General features: G+C 40.4%; 1 protein-coding gene across 1 annotated transcript in view; it reads right to left on the bottom strand.

Annotated features, from left to right (window-relative positions):
* Nucleotides 1-11,813, bottom strand: part of CEP152 (centrosomal protein 152kDa) — a 76,688-nt gene extending 64,875 nt beyond the window's left edge. Inside the window, exons 1-2 of the mRNA XM_012728533.1 lie at nucleotides 11,788-11,813; nucleotides 4,797-4,893 (exon numbers count right to left, since the gene is read on the bottom strand). Of these exons, the coding sequence (XP_012583987.1) occupies nucleotides 4,797-4,886 (90 nt within the window). The 5' untranslated portion in view covers nucleotides 4,887-4,893; nucleotides 11,788-11,813. The remainder of the gene's footprint in view (nucleotides 1-4,796; nucleotides 4,894-11,787) is intronic.
* Between the last annotated feature and the right edge of the window lie 6,117 nt (nucleotides 11,814-17,930).

The following is a 17,930-nucleotide window of genomic DNA, read 5'->3' as shown; positions in this document are numbered from 1 at the left end:
GAATTTCAGTTGCAACACTGGGTAAGGCTGTGGGTTATGCAATTCTCCTCTGCTCTGTGGTGCAGAATGCCCGACTTGTACTGATATACCATTTAGAGCTACAGCAATATAGAATTCACTAGGCTTACTGAACATTTCTGTCAAATTCTTAGAGGTATTTTTTTCAAAATACAGGTAGTATTCATTGTGGTTTGAGTTTCTGCTGGTGTAAGTTTTCTGAATATTTTCTTTTCTGAAGATCAAATGCACTATTTTCATTTGCCCTGTAATACAAACAGTGGCAAGTATAGACCTAAAAAGAGATGGATCATAAGCACACAGCAGGTAATCAGGAGTTTGGAATTTGACTATGGTTTATTCGCTTATTCACCTGACTTATACAAGCAAGTGTGCACCAAATTCCAACTGACCCAAAGCACCAAAATTAAATTCATATTGTACAACATGATCATTCATACTGGAATGTCAAAACCAAGGTGATTATGCTGTTTACAGAGAGAGGATTTCACAAAATCCTTGACAGGGTTAACTGAGTCAGAGGAAGCCTGCTCAGTCAGTCCTATGGTATAGCCATGGTTTATAGACATACCTCCTATAAGAGAAAGTAAGTGATTACAAAGTGATTTGTTAAGTAGGGCAAGCAATATGCACCAGCCCATAGCTAATAGCTTTAATGCAGTTGATAATCTCAAAGCTACCAACCAGAGAGAGAGAGAAAAAGACTGCACTTTTCTTTAAGCTCTCAAGTCCATGAAATGTTCTCTGTGTAGAATTAGGGGGACTGAGGAGGTAGAAAGGCTTCTGGATATACAAACAAACTTAAGTTTGATCAGCCAATTTATGCGTTTAACTTGCAGTGACAAAATAAACATACTGTGGTGAATTTCATAAATAATTTTGAATTTTGCTGCTGAAAATCTGAAATTATCTGGACTCAGATCTCATTTCTTTCCTCTTTTTTAAAAAAAAGTTGAAAGTTTCCCTGGGAAGCTACATGCAAAAAAATGAAACTAGATCACTACCTCACTCCAGTCACAAAAATCAACTAGACATAAGAATGGAAACCATAAAATACCTAGAAGCAAAGATGGGAAAACACTACACAACATACACTTCAGTGACATCTTTAAAGATAGAGCACCCAATGCCACAATAGTGAAGGCAAGGATAGATGGGACTACATCAAGTTAAAGAGCTTCTGTACAGCAAAAGAGACATTACTAAAAACAAACAGACAGCCCACTAATTGGGAAAACATTTTCTCACACAAAAGTAGTGATAAAGGACTGATCACAAAAATATATGGAGAACTGATGAAACTCAACAAAAATAAAGTAAACAACCCCATCAAAAAATGGGCAGAAGAGCTAAAAAGACACTTCTCCAAAGAGGAAATGCAGATGGCCAACAGGCATATGAAAAAATGTTCAACATCACTCGTATTAAGGGAGATGCAAATAAGAACCACAATGAGATACCATCTCACCCCAGTGAGAATGGCACATCTTCAAACAACTAGCAACAACAAATGTTGGCGAGGATGTGGAGAAAAAGGAACTCTCCTGCACTGCTGGTGAGAATGCAAAGTAGGAAAACTGTTTGGAGGTTCTTCAAACTGTTAAACATGGAGCTTCCCTATGACCCAGCAATCCCACTCCTAGGTATCTACCCAAGAGACACAAAAACACTGATTCAAAAAGATTCCTGCACCCCCATGCTTACTGCTGCTTTATTCACAATTGGAAAGACATGGAAGCAGCCCAAATGCCCAAAAGTAGATGACCGGATTAAAAAGATGTGGTACATATATACAATGGAATACTACTCAGCAACCAAAAAAGAGAAACACATGTCTTTTGCAGCAACTTGGATGGAGCTGGAAAAGATCATGCTTAGTGAGATAAGCCAGAAAGAGAAAGAAAAATACAGGATGGTTTCACTCATAGCAGGAGTATAATGGACCAGGCGAGAAAATAACAAAAATAATGAACAACCATATACCAGAGACATTAATGAACAATAAGAGTGGGGAATGGGATCAAAAACGGGAGGGGGGGGACGGGGAAGGGAAGTGCAAGGGATTTTGGTGATGGCACATGGGTGACATGGTGATGGGAAACCCGTGGGAATTACAATTGAGATGGGAAAAAAATGTACAAAATGATGCAAAAATAAACTGTTATAAAATTTTTAAAAAATAAAATAAATAAAGTTTTCATTAATAAGGAACACTTTTTACTAGCATGAGGCATAATCATCATGCCAGAGTCAAGTGAATCATATATTCTTTTCTTCCACTCTGCTAGATACACACTTTCTTAAATATTTACCTCCTGGAACTCCTTTTCCTTTGGAAAGTATCACTCCAGCAAATAATCTATCAAGAATGACCATTCCGGTGACTATTTTCTGTATTCTCTAGAACTAATCACCTCTTTAATTAAATATCCCCTTTTAAATGTCCCTGCAGGGCCTTCCCTGGTGGTGCAGTGGGTTTAAGCACAGCACTAAGAAGCTAAAGCCATTTCAGCATGAGTTCGATCCCAGCCTGCCCCAAAGGTGACCCACATGGCGCAGCAGACCTCTCCTGACCTGCCCATTGCTTCCCTCAGCAGTGTACTTCATCAATCTGCCTGTTCTGCTCCCCACTCTGTCTCTGGTGAATCCTCTCACCACCCCTGCACCTCTGTAAATAAATACACCTCCAAGTATGTGTAAATAAATACACCTCCAAGTATATGTAAATAAATAAAACTTCAAAAAAAAAAAAAGTTCCCGCAATACATCTGGCAAATAAGCTCTTTCTTACCACCTACCCATCCCCTAATATTTTTTTAATGAAAAAATTACCTGCCATACCCTTTTTCTTCTTTGAAGTCTATTATTGTAATTCTTTAAACTGATCCTCTCAAGAATCCCAGTAGCAGAATTCCAGAGAAATATCTCAAATCACTTGGCTTTGAGTTCACAAAGTAACAGAATAGCTTCATATCCCACTCTTGCCACAACTGTTATGAGGATCCAGTAGAAATCCAGAAATCCTGACCACAGTTACACTTTAAAGCCCTCAACAACATGGCAGACAGTTTACAGAATCAAAGCAGGCAGGTCCAAGTGACATGTCCAAGTCTGTGTGAAGTGGAGTTGGGCATCAGCTGGGAAGAGGGAGCCCCTGCTCAGTGCCGGCCCATCTGCTACCAGACACAGTTCACCTGTGTCAGGGTTACGATGTTTCAAGACAAGTTACATGTTATATGAAGTTTTTCAATCTTCAACTACAGCTTCATTTCATAAAAACACAACACAACCAAATGATACATGTCTACAGAAAAAATCCACTGAGCTGCTCATTTTCTATCTTGACCGATATTTTACTGACAATCATGTGTGCAACTGATCCCATTCCCTGCTTCTTGTTAATACTAGTAATCCACAATAAGTATAAAAAAGGATTATATGACATATTAGAAAAGGAATCCTATCAAGCATAATTTTCAATATAAAAGAAACCTATTATCATAACCAAGAAATTGGAATGAAATTAAAAACAATCCCCTGGTTGCACAGCGGGTTAAAGCACAGCACTAAGAAGCTAAAGCCACTTCAGCATGAGTTTGATCCCCATCCCAGAGGTGACCCACATGGCGTGGCAGTCCTCTCCTGGTCCATCCACTGCTCCCCTCAGCAGTGTACTTTGTCAGTTGGCCTGTTCTGCTCCCCACTCTGTCTCTGGTGAATCCTTTCACCGCCTCTGCACCTCTGGCCTGTACCCCAGTTCTGTGTGCATAAATAAATGAACCTTAAAAAAAAAATCCATAACAAGCAAAGTGACTTCCGCCAACAGATATTACTACCATTACCACCACTTACTGAAGTTACCATGTGCCAAGAATTCTGATTAACACTTGATATATATTCTCTTTTTCTCCCTTAGTCTAATTATATACCATTCAGCAAGACCATTCAAAAATATGATCAGGTATCCCTTCCTGCTTACCAGGCTTATCATGACCTGACCTAGCCCTTCCCTCCACCTCTCATCACCACTCAACCCTTCACACATTCCCAATCCAACAACTTCAAGCTACCCCACAGATAACTAAATAGTGTCTTTCCCTGACTTCTACTCATTGGAGCCTTGGTCTAAAATCTTCTTCAGGCTTCTGCATTTCTGACTCCTTTAGGGAGTCAAGTCTCAGGTCAGTATTTCTTCCTCCAAGAGAACCTCCCTCACCAGTCTACTACCAATGGCTTTAATATCACCCTCTTTCTTTATCATGCATCAGTGCTAAATTACCACTCATTGAAATTAATCTATCTAATCATGAATCTGTTTCATTGTCTTCCTGCACTGGGATGGAAGTCATCCACCACGAAGCACCTTGTCAGGCTTTTCAAAGCAATGATCTAAGCAACTAGAAACAAAGCTTCTGCCTAAAAAGCCAACTGGTAAATGAAAAATCTTTAAAAATCTCCCCCTGTGGCCATCTCTGGTGAGTCCTCTCATCACCCCTGCACCTCTGGCCTGTTCCCCAGTTCTGTATACATAAATAAGTAAATCTTTAAAAAAAGAAAAAAAACTCCCCCTGTACCTAAGGCACAGCAAAGTTCTTTTTTGTACTTAGCTCAAAAAAAGAAAGCTCTCCATTGTACATTTTCAAAGTCCAAATTTGATCAGGTTTTAGAATTTTTTTCCTTAAAGAATTATATTTTTTAAATGACACATAATATCTTTTTAATCAGGAAATAAAACTGTGAATGATTGCGTTTAGAACCTTTTTTTCTGGATAACTTACCTCTTTCTCCCTTTCATAGTCTTCCTTGTCATATTCTTCTTCATCTTCATTCTGTGTCGGTAGGGCCACACTGCCGAAGTCTAATGACATGGCCCACCTGTGAAAGGGAAAGATGCTTGGCTTCTACACAAACTAGTGTAGTCTCCCCAAACTAAACAACAAAAGAGATACAAAATGAACACAGCGGGGGTAGGGGGAATATGTGTGGTTCACAAATGAATGAAACACACAATTCTAAATATAAAGAGAGTTCTTACAACTCAATAACCGCTCAGAAAAAAATAGCAACATGACTAAAATTCTCCGAAAGGAAAAAATTTAAATAGCTATTGGTTAGACATTTCTAGTGGTCTGGAAAGTGTAACATAAAACAGCACAACTTTCAGCTATACAAAAAATATGACAAGAAGAAGAAGAAAGTTTAAAAATGTGCCAAAACATAAAAATTTTTAGACTACGCTCAAAGTTTCAAAGTTGCTATATTAAATATGGCTCAGGTTATTTCCTCCACAAATTAACTTTATCCTTTGACTGTCAAAAAAGCAAATCCCATGCTTTACAAAAGGGAAGTCTCTAAATCCTCAGGTCTAATGATTGTTACTCAAAAACCATTGCCAATCTGGTAAATGCCATATCGCACCAACAAGAATATAAGTGAATCAGGGTCCAGCACGAAAAAACTCAGGAAAAACGGAATTGAAGCCTGGGAAGCTTTACCACTGAAGTTCCAGTCCCAAAAGCAACAGAAAGACTTCCCTGGAAAATGGCAACCGCCATGGCAGAACGAGCAACAGAGGAATTTTCAAGTACTTACAGTCCAAAAGCAGCTGCTGATTTAAATTGCTCACTATTTGAATTATATGGCACATAAACTACCCAGAAGTTCAAAGCTCTGAACAATCCTGACAAAAAAGGTCGGTGTCATCAATTCCCAGGCCAAAGGCTGCCCACCATCAGTCCACTCCACTGCAGGATTTAGAGACTTCCCTTTTGTAAAGCATGGGATTTGCTTTTTTGACAGTCAAAGGATAAAGTTAATTTGTGGAGGAAATAACCAATGAAGTGTGCTCTGACATCCTGGGTTCCACATTCACTACACTCTTAGAACTCCAAAATATCATTAAATGGAAAGTAAAATGAGAAGCACAGACCCAACTAAGATCTATAATGATCTTAGCCCCCTATTATTAACAGTAAAGAACTATGATAAGCAACTTTTCTATAAGCTCTGCAGCAGAAAGATACTCCATTTCACTAAAACTAAGGCACCCTTGATTGTAATACTCACTGAAATGGAAACATCATTAGTTTTTAAATGTAGCCTCGGTATGTAAAAAGAAAGGTCCTTTCTGGTGGCACAATGGGTTAAGTCACAGCATTGTGAAGCTCTTCTCCACAGCCACTGAAGCATGAGTTTGATCCTCCGCCACAGAGCTGACCCACATGGCACAGCAGACCTCTCCTGTTATGCAGGCTGCTCCCCTCAGCAGTGCACTTCATCAGTCTGCCTGTTCGGCTCCCAACTGTATCTGGTGAGTCCTCTCACCACCCCTGCACCTCTGGCCTGACCCTAGTTCTAAATGCATGGATAATAAATCTTTTTTAAAAAATGTGAAAAGAATTCAGCCCAATTCATACTTATCAATTCATATCAATTTAAACTCCTCACACCAGCAGAAACCATTCCTGCCTCTGCTTCATAAACAAGACATACTCCTTTTGGTTCTCATGCCAGGGCTAACAGAAGGACATGTGTATTCTTTCACAGACAGGGAAAAATATATAAGCCTGGGACTATAACCTTCTCTACAGTAGCACTGTAGGGAACTTCTTGTATGCCAGCAAAGATGGAGATCTGCATATAGTAACTTTATAATATAATTGTAGCAGTGTAGGGTTTTTTCACAACCACAAGAGAACACCAAGGCTACAGAACTTAGAGATCACAAACACTACAGCATTTAAACCCTAGCTCCTTAAAAGAGATGAACATGGGCTCTCCCTGGTGGCACGGCAGGTTAAAGCACTGCACTACGAAACTAAAGCCACTTCAGCATGAGTTCGATCCCCACCTGCCATGGAGGTGACCACATGGCCTGGCAGACCTCTCCTGACCCGCCTGCTGCTCCCCTCAGCAGTGTACTTCTTCGATCTGCCTGTTCTGCTCCCCACTCAGTCTCTGGTGAGTCCTCTCACCACCCCTGCGCCTCTGGCCTGTACCCAGTTTTGTATGCATAAATAAATAAATTTTTTTTTTAAAGATTTATTTATTTGTGCATACAGAACTGGGGTACAGGCCAGAGGCTCAGGGGTGGCGAGAGGCTTCACCAGAGACAGAGTGGGGAGCAGAACAGGCAGATCGATGAAGTACACTGCTGAGGGGAGCAGCGGGTGGGTCAGGAGAGGTCTGCCACACCATGTGGTCACCTCCGGGACAGGCGGGAATCGAACTCATGCAGAAGCGGCTTTAGATTCTCAGTGCTGTGCTTTAACCCGCTGCGCCACCAGGGAGGGCCAATAAATAAATTTTTAAAAAGTAAAAATAAAATAAAACAAAAGAGATGAGCATGAACTGGACCATATGATATTCCGGAATTCTCCAGGCATAAAATTGTTCTTTAAGCTTCTGCTTCTTATAATATATTCCATGTCTTCTGCATTGTATTTGTTATGCCAGAATATAGAATGGAAGCTCATTTCACCTTTAAGTAAAAGAAGGAAGGTTTTTGTCCTAATCCTCCACTAACCTGTCATCAATTCTTGTTGAATACTAAAAAAGAACATTAAGATTTACAAAAGCCATTTGCTAAGTATAACTATTTTTTAAAAACCACTTTTTCTCAGATAGAGATTAATGAACTATATAAGGTATCTTCATTTTTAAAAAAGATTTATTTATTTATGCATACAGAACTGGGGAATAGGTCAGAAGTGCAGGGGCAGTAAGAGGCTTCACCCAAAATAGAGTGAGGAACAGAATGGGAAGATCAACTAACCACTCTGCTGAGGGGAGCCCCGGGCGTGCCAGGAAAGGTCTGCCGCGCCATGTGGATCACCTCCAGGGGCAGGGATCAAACTCATGCTGAAGTGACTTTAGCTTCTTAGTGCTGTGCTTTAACCCGCTGCACCACCAGGAAGGGCCCGGTATCTTCACTTTTAAAGTGAAGAGAATGCAAAAGACCAAACTGCATTTTTTTCAATAATATTTTAATTCCAATCTATGTCTCAAAAGAAGAAATCTTAAAAAAAAAAATCTGACAAGACCAAAATGTCTCTCCACTATGGAAAAATGTACAAATAAGTTTTCCTTCTGAAAAGTGCAAACCACCAGAACCTTAGTAATAAACTATTTTAGGCATAAAGGGAAATCTAATAAACTGACTATGGTTAAAAAACTAAAAAGGTAAAGGCTATAACCTTTTACTAATACTAATAAAAATTGTTCTTGAAAATAATTAAAATTTTAAAAACTAAAGAGGTTATTTGTATTCTAACTAGAATTTAAAATAAAAACAAATGCTTTTCTTTGTTAGTCATTACTAATTACCACTGCTACTAGGAACTTTAATATTCCAAGCTGAAGAGATTCTCTTAGAAAAAAAAAAAATAGCACAATCATAAATGCAGAAGTCATGAATAAAAATACTATGGGAAACTTCACAAAAAGAAAAATCTGTAAATCACAAGATATCATTAACAAATCAAATATTACATTTGGAAAAATATACTAACAGATTAAAAATGAAATAAGAAAAATATCTGCAAACAATAAAGGAATGGGAAAAAGGAAAATCCAACTTAAAATGGGCAAGACATGATTCATTTAAAAAAGAAATATGAAAGGTCAGTTTGAAAAGATGCTCCTGAAAATACAGTGTCATGTAAACAACGAAATATTATTTTCAATCAATATATTAAAAAAAATTAAAGATCTAGAGATGGGAGTTGGGAATTTTCTAAGAAACGGGCATCCTTATAAATTATGGACTGCAAATACCAACTTAAAAACTATCAATAATAATACACCAAAGAATGTTTGAACTAGTAAAAATACTTTTAGATATATTTTGTAATACTATGCCATTATAAAAATATGTCTATTTATTATTAATAAAAATAATTACCCCTATGTTCATTGATTGGTCATTTAAAAAATCAAGTTGTGGGACCTACCTGGTGGTGCAACAGGTTAGGACACAGCACTGCAAGCTAGCCACAGCCACTTCCTTAAGAGTTCTACCTCCAGCCAGGGAGGTGACCCCCATAGTGTGGCATACCTCTCCTGACTGCCTGCTGCTCCCCTCAGCAGTGTACTTCATAGATCTGCCTGTTCTGCTCCCCACTGTCTCTGATGAATTCTCTCACCACCCCTGCACCTCTGGCTTGTACCCCAGTTCTGAATGCATAAATAAATAAATCTTTTTTTAAAAATCAAGTTGTAAAGTATACGGTATGCTTTTTTAATAAACGTAGCAAGATGATTAAAACTTTCTTCCCTGGGCCTTCCCTGGTGGCGCATCGGGTTAAAGCAGAGCACTGAGAAGCTAAAGCCACTTCTGGATGAGTTCGATCCCTGCCTGCCCCGGAGGTGACCACATGGCGCGGCAGACCTCTCCTGACCTGCCGCTGCTCCCCTCAGCAGTGTACTTCGTCGATCTGCCTGTTCTGCTCCCCACTCTGTCCCTGGTGAATCCTCTCACCCTCGGCATCTCTAGCCTGTACCCCAGTTCTGTATGAATAAATAAATAAATCTTTAAAAAAAAAAAAAAACTTTCTTCCCAGATAAAAATTTTTGAACCTATTAACAAGATTATGTTGTGTCCTTCATTTATACTCAGATCAGAAGGGCTCAAACTCAGTACTCATTTTGCTGCCTTGGTTGTTTTCTTTGACCTCCTAGGAACGAGAAGGGAAAGGTGTTTACCTGTACTAAATACTAGAGAGCAAAATTCGCATTATTTTTGCCTCATCTAATAGGCTATAAGCATTCTGAAGGCAGAATTAAACTATCTCTCCCCCTCCTTGTGTTGAATGAATGTGATATATCCAAGTTACCCTACAGGGATTTATTATTTCAATAAACTTGTACACTCATTGGGTGTCAGGTTCTACCCTCAAAGTATCTAAAACATGTTACCACCCTAGGGGAAACAGTAATAAAATTAATAGTTACAATAACAATTTGTAATAAATTCAGTAACAGAGGAAACTACAAACACAACATTTTCCCCTGCCTAAGGGGGTAAAAAAATAACAGTTCTGCCTAAGAAGAAAGGAAGACTGAGAGAAGTGACACATTAATACTGGACTAGAAATAGATCTTAAAGGACACAGTGCAGCTGGGAGTAGTTAGTTAGGAATAAGAACACTCATGCAGGCAAGCTGAGCTCAATTCTCACTCTTCTGTTTATCAGCTGTGCAACCTTTTATTTTTTTTTAAGATTTATTTATTTATGCATACAGGCTGGGGTACAGGCCAGAGGTGCAAGGGCGGTGACAGGATTCACCAGAGACAGAGTGGGGAGCAGAACAGGCCGACTGACGAGTACACTGCTGAAGGGAGCAACAGGCAGGTCAGGAGAGGTCTGCCACACCATGTGGGTCACCTCCAGGGCAGGGATCGAACTCTTGCTGAAGTGGCTTTAGCTTCTTAGTGCTGTGCTTTAACCAGCTGCACCACAAGGGAAGGTCCCCAGCTGTGCAACCTTAAGCAAACTGTTCCCATTTCTGCATTAATCAAATGAAGGAAGGGTAAAAGCAGTAGCAACCTCCAAAATTTGATATGAGGATTAGTGGATAATGCATATAAAAATGCTTGACACTGAGGTATATTTTGGTTTCAATATATTATGACATTATTATTGCCAGCATACAAAAGATGTAAAGGCATAAAGGACATTCAGTGTATTTGCAAAAAGGTGAATATGCAGTTTCTGAGAAATCATTGTCAAATAATGCAGTATCTTCTGAAATGAAAATGCTATCTCCTTCAAGATGCCTTCCCAATCCTGTTCTCCCATGAAACTTGTCCTTCTGCACTTTTAGACTACATTTCTTATGGCTTCACTTCAGCCTTTCTTGTTTAGTTGCCTTTCTTGTTTAGGGAGGCCCTATAAACTGTTATACATAGTTCTGGATATGGAGAAAGCCAGCTTAAATCAAGATTCAAATATGTGATCGTAAGAGATAAAGCAGTAAAGTGTCACAAGTCCACTTAGAAGTGCCCTGGATGTTAGTCAACTTGACATAGTTGCTTAAATTCTACCTTCCCCTCTAGAATGGAAATATCAAGAGCATATTACCCTGCTTTAGACTTGCAAGACCAGACCCGGGCGTACGTAATTCATTCACTCAACAATTTATTTACCAAGTACTGTTCAAGATACAAAGTTTAGCAGGACTTGGAGGAGGGAAAGAAAACAGACGTTTAAACAAATGACCATAACCTTGTCATCAGGGCTAAGGACAGCAGCCTGGACAAAATGAATCGTAATGTCCAAGGGATGGAGCAAGCTGGCCAAAAGGATGAATAAATCAGTGGCCTTACCCAGGAACTCTGTTAAGCATCAACTACCGCACAACAAATAGGAACCGCAAAGCCCCAGCTGCACGGAGCCCAGGACGCCGTGGGCAGCGGGCATTGGTGATCAGCGTCACACGCACCCGGTTAACCCACGTGTACAGAGCACCCACTGTGAGCCAGGCAGCGCCTGGGTGACCACAGCGAGCCCCTGGAGCAAGGGTCAGGGCTACCCCAGCTCCAGGAAGGAAACGCGAAGGGCTTCCAAAACGTCACCTCTAAGGAGCGTCTCGGTGGTATCTCTTTGACACTTCAAAGTTAAAAGCCGAGTCCCGCAAACTGCAGACAATCCACCACCGCGGGATTTGAGGAGGGGGCCAGTCAGCCTTCCGGGAAGCTTCAGCCAAGGTTCTGAGGACCCCAGACCCCTTGCAACCCCAATCCTAGGCCCAGCTGCGAAGCGAAACTCACCGAAGGCTGCAGATACTGTCACCGCGGGGAAACCCCAGCCCCGGCCCTTGACCAATTTCCAGCAAACCCCCGTACTCTGGCTCTAATCTGCTAGCTCCTTCCTAGTCGCAACCAAACCGAACCCTAAAGCAATTGAGGTACAGCCGCATGCTCCAATCGCCGGCTGGAGGTTCGGGCAGTGGGCGGGTCATAACAGCTTCGGCCGCGACTTGGAGGCGGAAATCTCCTGCTTCCTCAAGCTTGGTTGAGAAGTTCTCCCGCAGTTGCAAATGTATGACTGTTTGAAAGCGGGCGCCAGAGGTGGCGGGAAACTCCTCCTTTGTACCCATTGGTGGGTCTGTGAGCCAATTACTGAAGAATTGACTGCAGAGGGTGGCTTCATCGATTGCGGAGAAAGGCCCCATCTTCGCGGTTTTCTGCCTTCCTGGGTGACTGGTTCTTCCTGGGTGACTTAGACCTTGGTGCTGATTACAGCTGGCTGATACAGTGACTCTTCAGTCTCCTGCCCAATCTCCCCCTTGCTTTTCGGTCTTAAATCCCCTGACTCAACTGCAGCATACAGAATCTCTCACTTTCCCCATAGAACCCTTACCTTAGAGATTTGTGCATTTGTCCTGATTCTTTCAGATGCCGGCTTCCCTGGAACCTAAACAGCCTTCGATGTTTTACTTTTTCTTCTTGCTTATTAGGTCCTGCCTTGTTTAAATTTATGTTTCTTTAATTAACGATGAGATTGCAGATTTTCCCACGTTTATTCACTTCTTAGGACTTCTTCCAGTGTGAATGTTCCTGTCACTTAGATATAAGTTAACCTTTCAGCAGCGCTGACAGAGTATGTTAACCTTTAAGACAGCCCTGTTCACCTGCAGTAAAGCCCTTTACTTCCTTTTAAAAGTGTTCCAGTGAATACCAAGCACCACCTCAGGTCCACAAAATCCTTTAGCCCTTACCCATATATACTAAGATGTAATAAAATGGTAGTTCATTTTCTCCATAATCTGGTTTCCCTCACGATCCCACCCTTTCTATACTGACCCCTGTAGCATAAGGGTCTGGCACATAGTGGACACTCAATCTACAGCCATAAAATGAGTGAAATTACTGGCTGAGCAGCCTAGGACGCTCAGAGAACTATTATTTTCTTCAAGTTAATTCATTTGCCCATATTTCCCCACCTACTTCTCCAACTGCATGGTCTTTCAAGATAAATAAGAAACCTCTCAGGAGCCTTTGATGACACAAACCTCCCTTCCTTGACAGAAATGACCCTTCCCACCTCTGTACAGTGTGTATATCTAATTACAGTTCTTATTATCTGTTATACTTAGCTGTTATTTGTCTCTTTCATTCAGTTTAAGACTAATACCTTGAGGTACTTCCTGATTCTTAGGCATCTAGCATGTTTCAGCTAGTGTGTTAGTGCCTGGTAGGTACTAAAAACAGGTTAAGTTGAGTAAATGAAAAGTGAACAAATAAAAAGGCTTTCTGTGCCAAAAAGCCAATAAAAGGTATTCAGGGAACAGCAGTTGTTGAAACCTGAGCCAAGCTACCTAGTTGTTAGTGAGCACCCAGTTTAGAGACTTTGCACATCTCACTGAAGTCCACAGGGCAAGATGTGTGTCTCCCAGTACTGAAGACTAAGGTAGAATGCTAAATGCTTTTGCCCACAAACAACTGTTTCTTAGATCAAAAGCATAAAAGATGTAAGAGGAAAACACATGAAAAGGCATTGTTATGACCCTTTATATAGTGCTTTACAGCTTGGTAAGTACTGTTAGATTCCAGCTCACTTGGTCCTCACAACAACCCTGGGAGGGGCAAGGAGAGGTATTGGAATCCCGTTTTATAGCAGAAGAACCTGAGAAAATACACAGTTAATATGAGACTCAGAGAAAGAATCTGAATGCAGCTCCTTCATTTACAAATCCAGAGCTTGTTACTACCTATAAAATGTATTAGTGAGACTTCAGCATAAAAATACCAAAAGATTACATCAAGTTAAAGTGCTTCTGTACAGCAAAAGAGACTTTACTAAAAACAAACAGACAGATCACTAATTGGGAAAACATTTTCTCACACAAAAGTAGCGATAAAGGACTGATCACAAAAATATATGGCGAATTGATGAAACTCAACAAAAATAAACAACCCCATCAAAAAATGGGCAGAAGAGCTCCAAAGAGGAAATGCAGATGGCCAACAAGCATATGAAAAAATGTTCAACATCACTCGTAATAAGGGAGATGCTAATTAAAACCACAATGAGATACCACCTCACCCCAGTGAGGATGGCACATCTTCAAAAAACTAGCAACAACAAATGTTGGCGAGGATGTGGTGAAAAAGGAACTCTCCTGCACTGCTGGTGGGAATGCAAACTAGTACAACCACTATGGAAAGCTGTTTGGAGATTCCTCAAACTGCTAAACATGGAGCTTCCCTATGACCCAGCAATCCCACTCCTAGGTATCTACCCAAAAGACACAAAAATACTGATTGAAAAAGATACTTGTACCCCCATGTTTATTGCTGCTTTATTTACAATTGGAAAAACATGGAAGCAGCCCAAATGCCCAAAAGTAGATGACTGGATTAGAAAGATGTGGTACATATATACAATGGAATATTACTCAGCAACCAAAAAAGAGAAACACATGTCTTTTGCAGCAACTTGGATGGAGCTGGAAAAGATCATGCTTAGTGAGATAAGCCAGAAAGAGAAAGAAAAATACAGGATGATTTCACTCATAGCAGGAGTATAATGGACCAGGTGGAAAATAACAAAAATAATGAACAACCATATACCAGAGACATTTTGTGGGGGTGGAGTGGGGAATGGGATCAAAAACAGGGTGGGGGGAGGGAAATGCACGGGATTATGGTAATGGCACATGGGTGACTTGGTGATGGGAAACCCGCGGGGATTACAATTGAGATGGGAAAAAAAATGTACAAAATGATGTAAAAATAAACTTTTGTAATAAAAAAAAGTTCAAAAAAAAAAAATACCAAAAGATGCAGGGCCTTCCCTGGTGGTACAGCGGGTTAAAGCACAGCACTAAGAAGCTAAATCCGCTTCAGTATGAGTTCGATCCCCACCCTGGAGGTGACCATATAGCATGGCAGACCTCTCCTGACCCACCCGCTGCTCCCCTTAGCAGTGTACTTCCTCTGTCCGCCTGCTCTACTCCCCACTCTGTCTCTGGTGAATCCTCTCACTGCCCGTCTGGCCTGTACCCCAGTTCTGTATGCATAAATAAATATTTTTAAATAAAAAAATACCAAAAGATACAGATTAAAGAATCAGTCAGAGCCTCTAGCCTATAAAAAATGAACTTGAACAGTTATGGATACATTCAACCGAATTTTCTTGGATATCTATCCTTTTTTATAATTATAATAGTTTATTTTTCATCATTTTGTGACTTTTTCCATCCCCGTGGGCTTCCCATCACCAAATCACCCATGTGCAATCACCGTGGTCCTGTGCACTCCCCCCCCCACCTTTTTGATCTCATTCCCCACCTCACCCCTGTATATAGTATATAGTATATAGTATATGGTATATGGTATATGGTATATAGTTGTTCATTATTTTGAATCTCATACTAATCAACCTACTAATCAACAGGTAGGTTGATTAGTATGAGTGATTGCAAAGACCAGACCAGAAACAGTAAAGGATTCATGTGTGCATGTGTGCGTGACTGGTGAAATAGGTAAGAGGGAGTGAACCCAGACAAAAGCTTGAAGCCTGGAGGAAGGAGGAAGGCACTTTACAGGCAAGGTACAATGTGCACAAGGAGTGACCCTACTGTGTCCAGGGAAACACAAGCTGAGAAAGGTCTAGGGTAGTAAAGACAAATGTGGGAAACAGAAGAAAAACTGCCTAAGACCTTGAGTGATCAATGGAGATGACTTGTGCAATATTGGGTGAATGTTTACCCTGCATTTTTTTTTTTTTACCCTGCATTTTTTAAACAGACGCACCTGTGAGCCTAGGCAGGACGCTACTTCTATCACATGTGTTTACATTTCAAGGGGAAATGTCACATTGGTCGAACATACTCCCTTCCCAAACAATTGAAATAAAATTCCATAAAGCTGAGTCAGATGGTAACCATACAAAAAAAAAACAAAAACAAAAAAGGTTTTAATTACACTTATCTGAATTTCATGGGAGATATACTACTTCTGTTTGTATACATTACATGGTAGCGTCTGGACTGAAATTGTGGACTTCCACCACTCCACTCAAAGCCATGGGCCTGCCTGGTTCCTGTACTTTGTCAAGCCTCACCGATCAGCTTTACCGTGGATTCCATGATACTTGAACCTTTAAAACACCTTTTGACTTGAGTCAGCTTGGATTATGGAAGGCGTGAAAACTGTCATCCAAAATTTATTGTTCATTCAGAAACACAGGATATGAGCATATTTGGAAATAGAGTCTGCAAATGTCATTAGTTATATGAATTGATACTGGAAGGGGATGGGCTCTAAACCATGTGCTTAAACAGAAAGAAGAGGACCCAGTGACACACAAGGAGAAGGCAGGCATGTGGTTTTGGAAAGAGAAGTTGGAATTAGCAGACCTACCAGGAGAAGTGATGAGGACCATTTGACTAAGATCCAAAGATCCAAGCATTACACTTGAACGTGGAAGACAGACCTTCCCAGATATGCTCCACTTCTGAGACACTCAGAATTTAAATGGAAAGAAGTGCCAAAACAAGATTACAAAATCAAAGTATATTTTAAATACTTACATACCATGGTCATTGCACATTGATAAAATTCAACATAATGATACCATTTGTGACAAAATTTTAGGGTTTATTGAAAATATAAATGTATTTGGACATGTAGATAGTGTGATGTAGATAGTATACCCAGAAATGGGATATATCATTGAAGCTGCTGGCTTTTTTTTTTCCCAAACATTTTGTATGTTATTTTTATTTGCTCCAAGTGGGGTTTGAACTGTCACTTCCCTGCACACTGGATTATTTCTGGGCCCACACAAGAAGCTATGTTCAATGTTCTTCTTTCTTAGATCAACTTCCAAGAAGTGAACTCTGGGTAAAAATCTGAGTGCAAGTACACACCCCATTCCTCTTCCTCCCTCTTAAGGGAGAAACTTCAAGTTATGCATCTTCTCTTAGTCATGGCACATTTATAATAAGCTACCCCAGTTCATTGCTTTCAGTGGTCTCCAATTGGTCAATTTATGCTGATGCCATTAGTATCCCATATGAAACAAGAGAGCGACCAGTCCCTCAGCAGCCACCCACGATGTCAAGACATTGAACACATTCTTCACTCTCCCATCAAGTGAGAGATGGTGAACTTAGACACAGAGCCGTGTCAGCTTGAGAGAGGGACTAATAGGGGCAAAGTGAAATTGTTCTGTGTCATGTGATGATTTTCAGCTTCATGCTCACCTAGGGTACTGCAACTTTCAAACTTATGGGGTAAGTGATCCAAGCAGTCAGAAGCAAAACCAAGAGACGTCAGCAGAGCAGCACACAGAAATGATTCACAAGATCTGAGGGGGTTTTCCATGGAGTTGGCATATGTCTGGAGGAAACAGTAAACATTTACACTTGAAATCCCTCATGAATATGTCTCATGCAGCTTCTTCATCTGACTACTCCTATTACCAATATGAAGGAACTTAGGACAAACCAAGATGGTCATTCATGATCTGTGACTTTAGTATAGTCACTGAAACTACTAAGGGTTGAAAGAGAAATCTAAAATTTCTTGACATACCTACATTTTTACCACAAAATTTTTAAATTAAAGTTGTATTTTAACAAAATAATGAAATCACACATAGTTTCAAGAAAAAATACAGGCAGATCTCCTGTAAACGTTGCCCAGTTCCCATCAAGGATAACATTTTGCAAGTCTATAGTAGAATACCATAACCAGGAGACCTGCATGGAAATAGTCAAGATACAAAACAATTCCATCAGAAAGAATCCCTCCTGTTGCATTTTATAACTGTGCTCACCACTCTCCTTCCTCAGGATGCCCTCCTGGCCCTGGACTCAGTCTCCTTTTCTGTATTTGTATCACTTCAAGAATATTATATGAATGGGACTACTAGATATGCAACCTTTGGGGATTTGCTTTTC

The sequence above is a fragment of the Condylura cristata genome, unplaced genomic scaffold (genome assembly GCF_000260355.1).
Source record: "Condylura cristata isolate star-nosed mole 26May11 unplaced genomic scaffold, ConCri1.0 scaffold00023, whole genome shotgun sequence".
Classification (NCBI taxonomy): Eukaryota; Metazoa; Chordata; class Mammalia; order Eulipotyphla; family Talpidae; genus Condylura; species Condylura cristata.
This window is presented reverse-complemented; position numbering and strand designations above follow the sequence as displayed.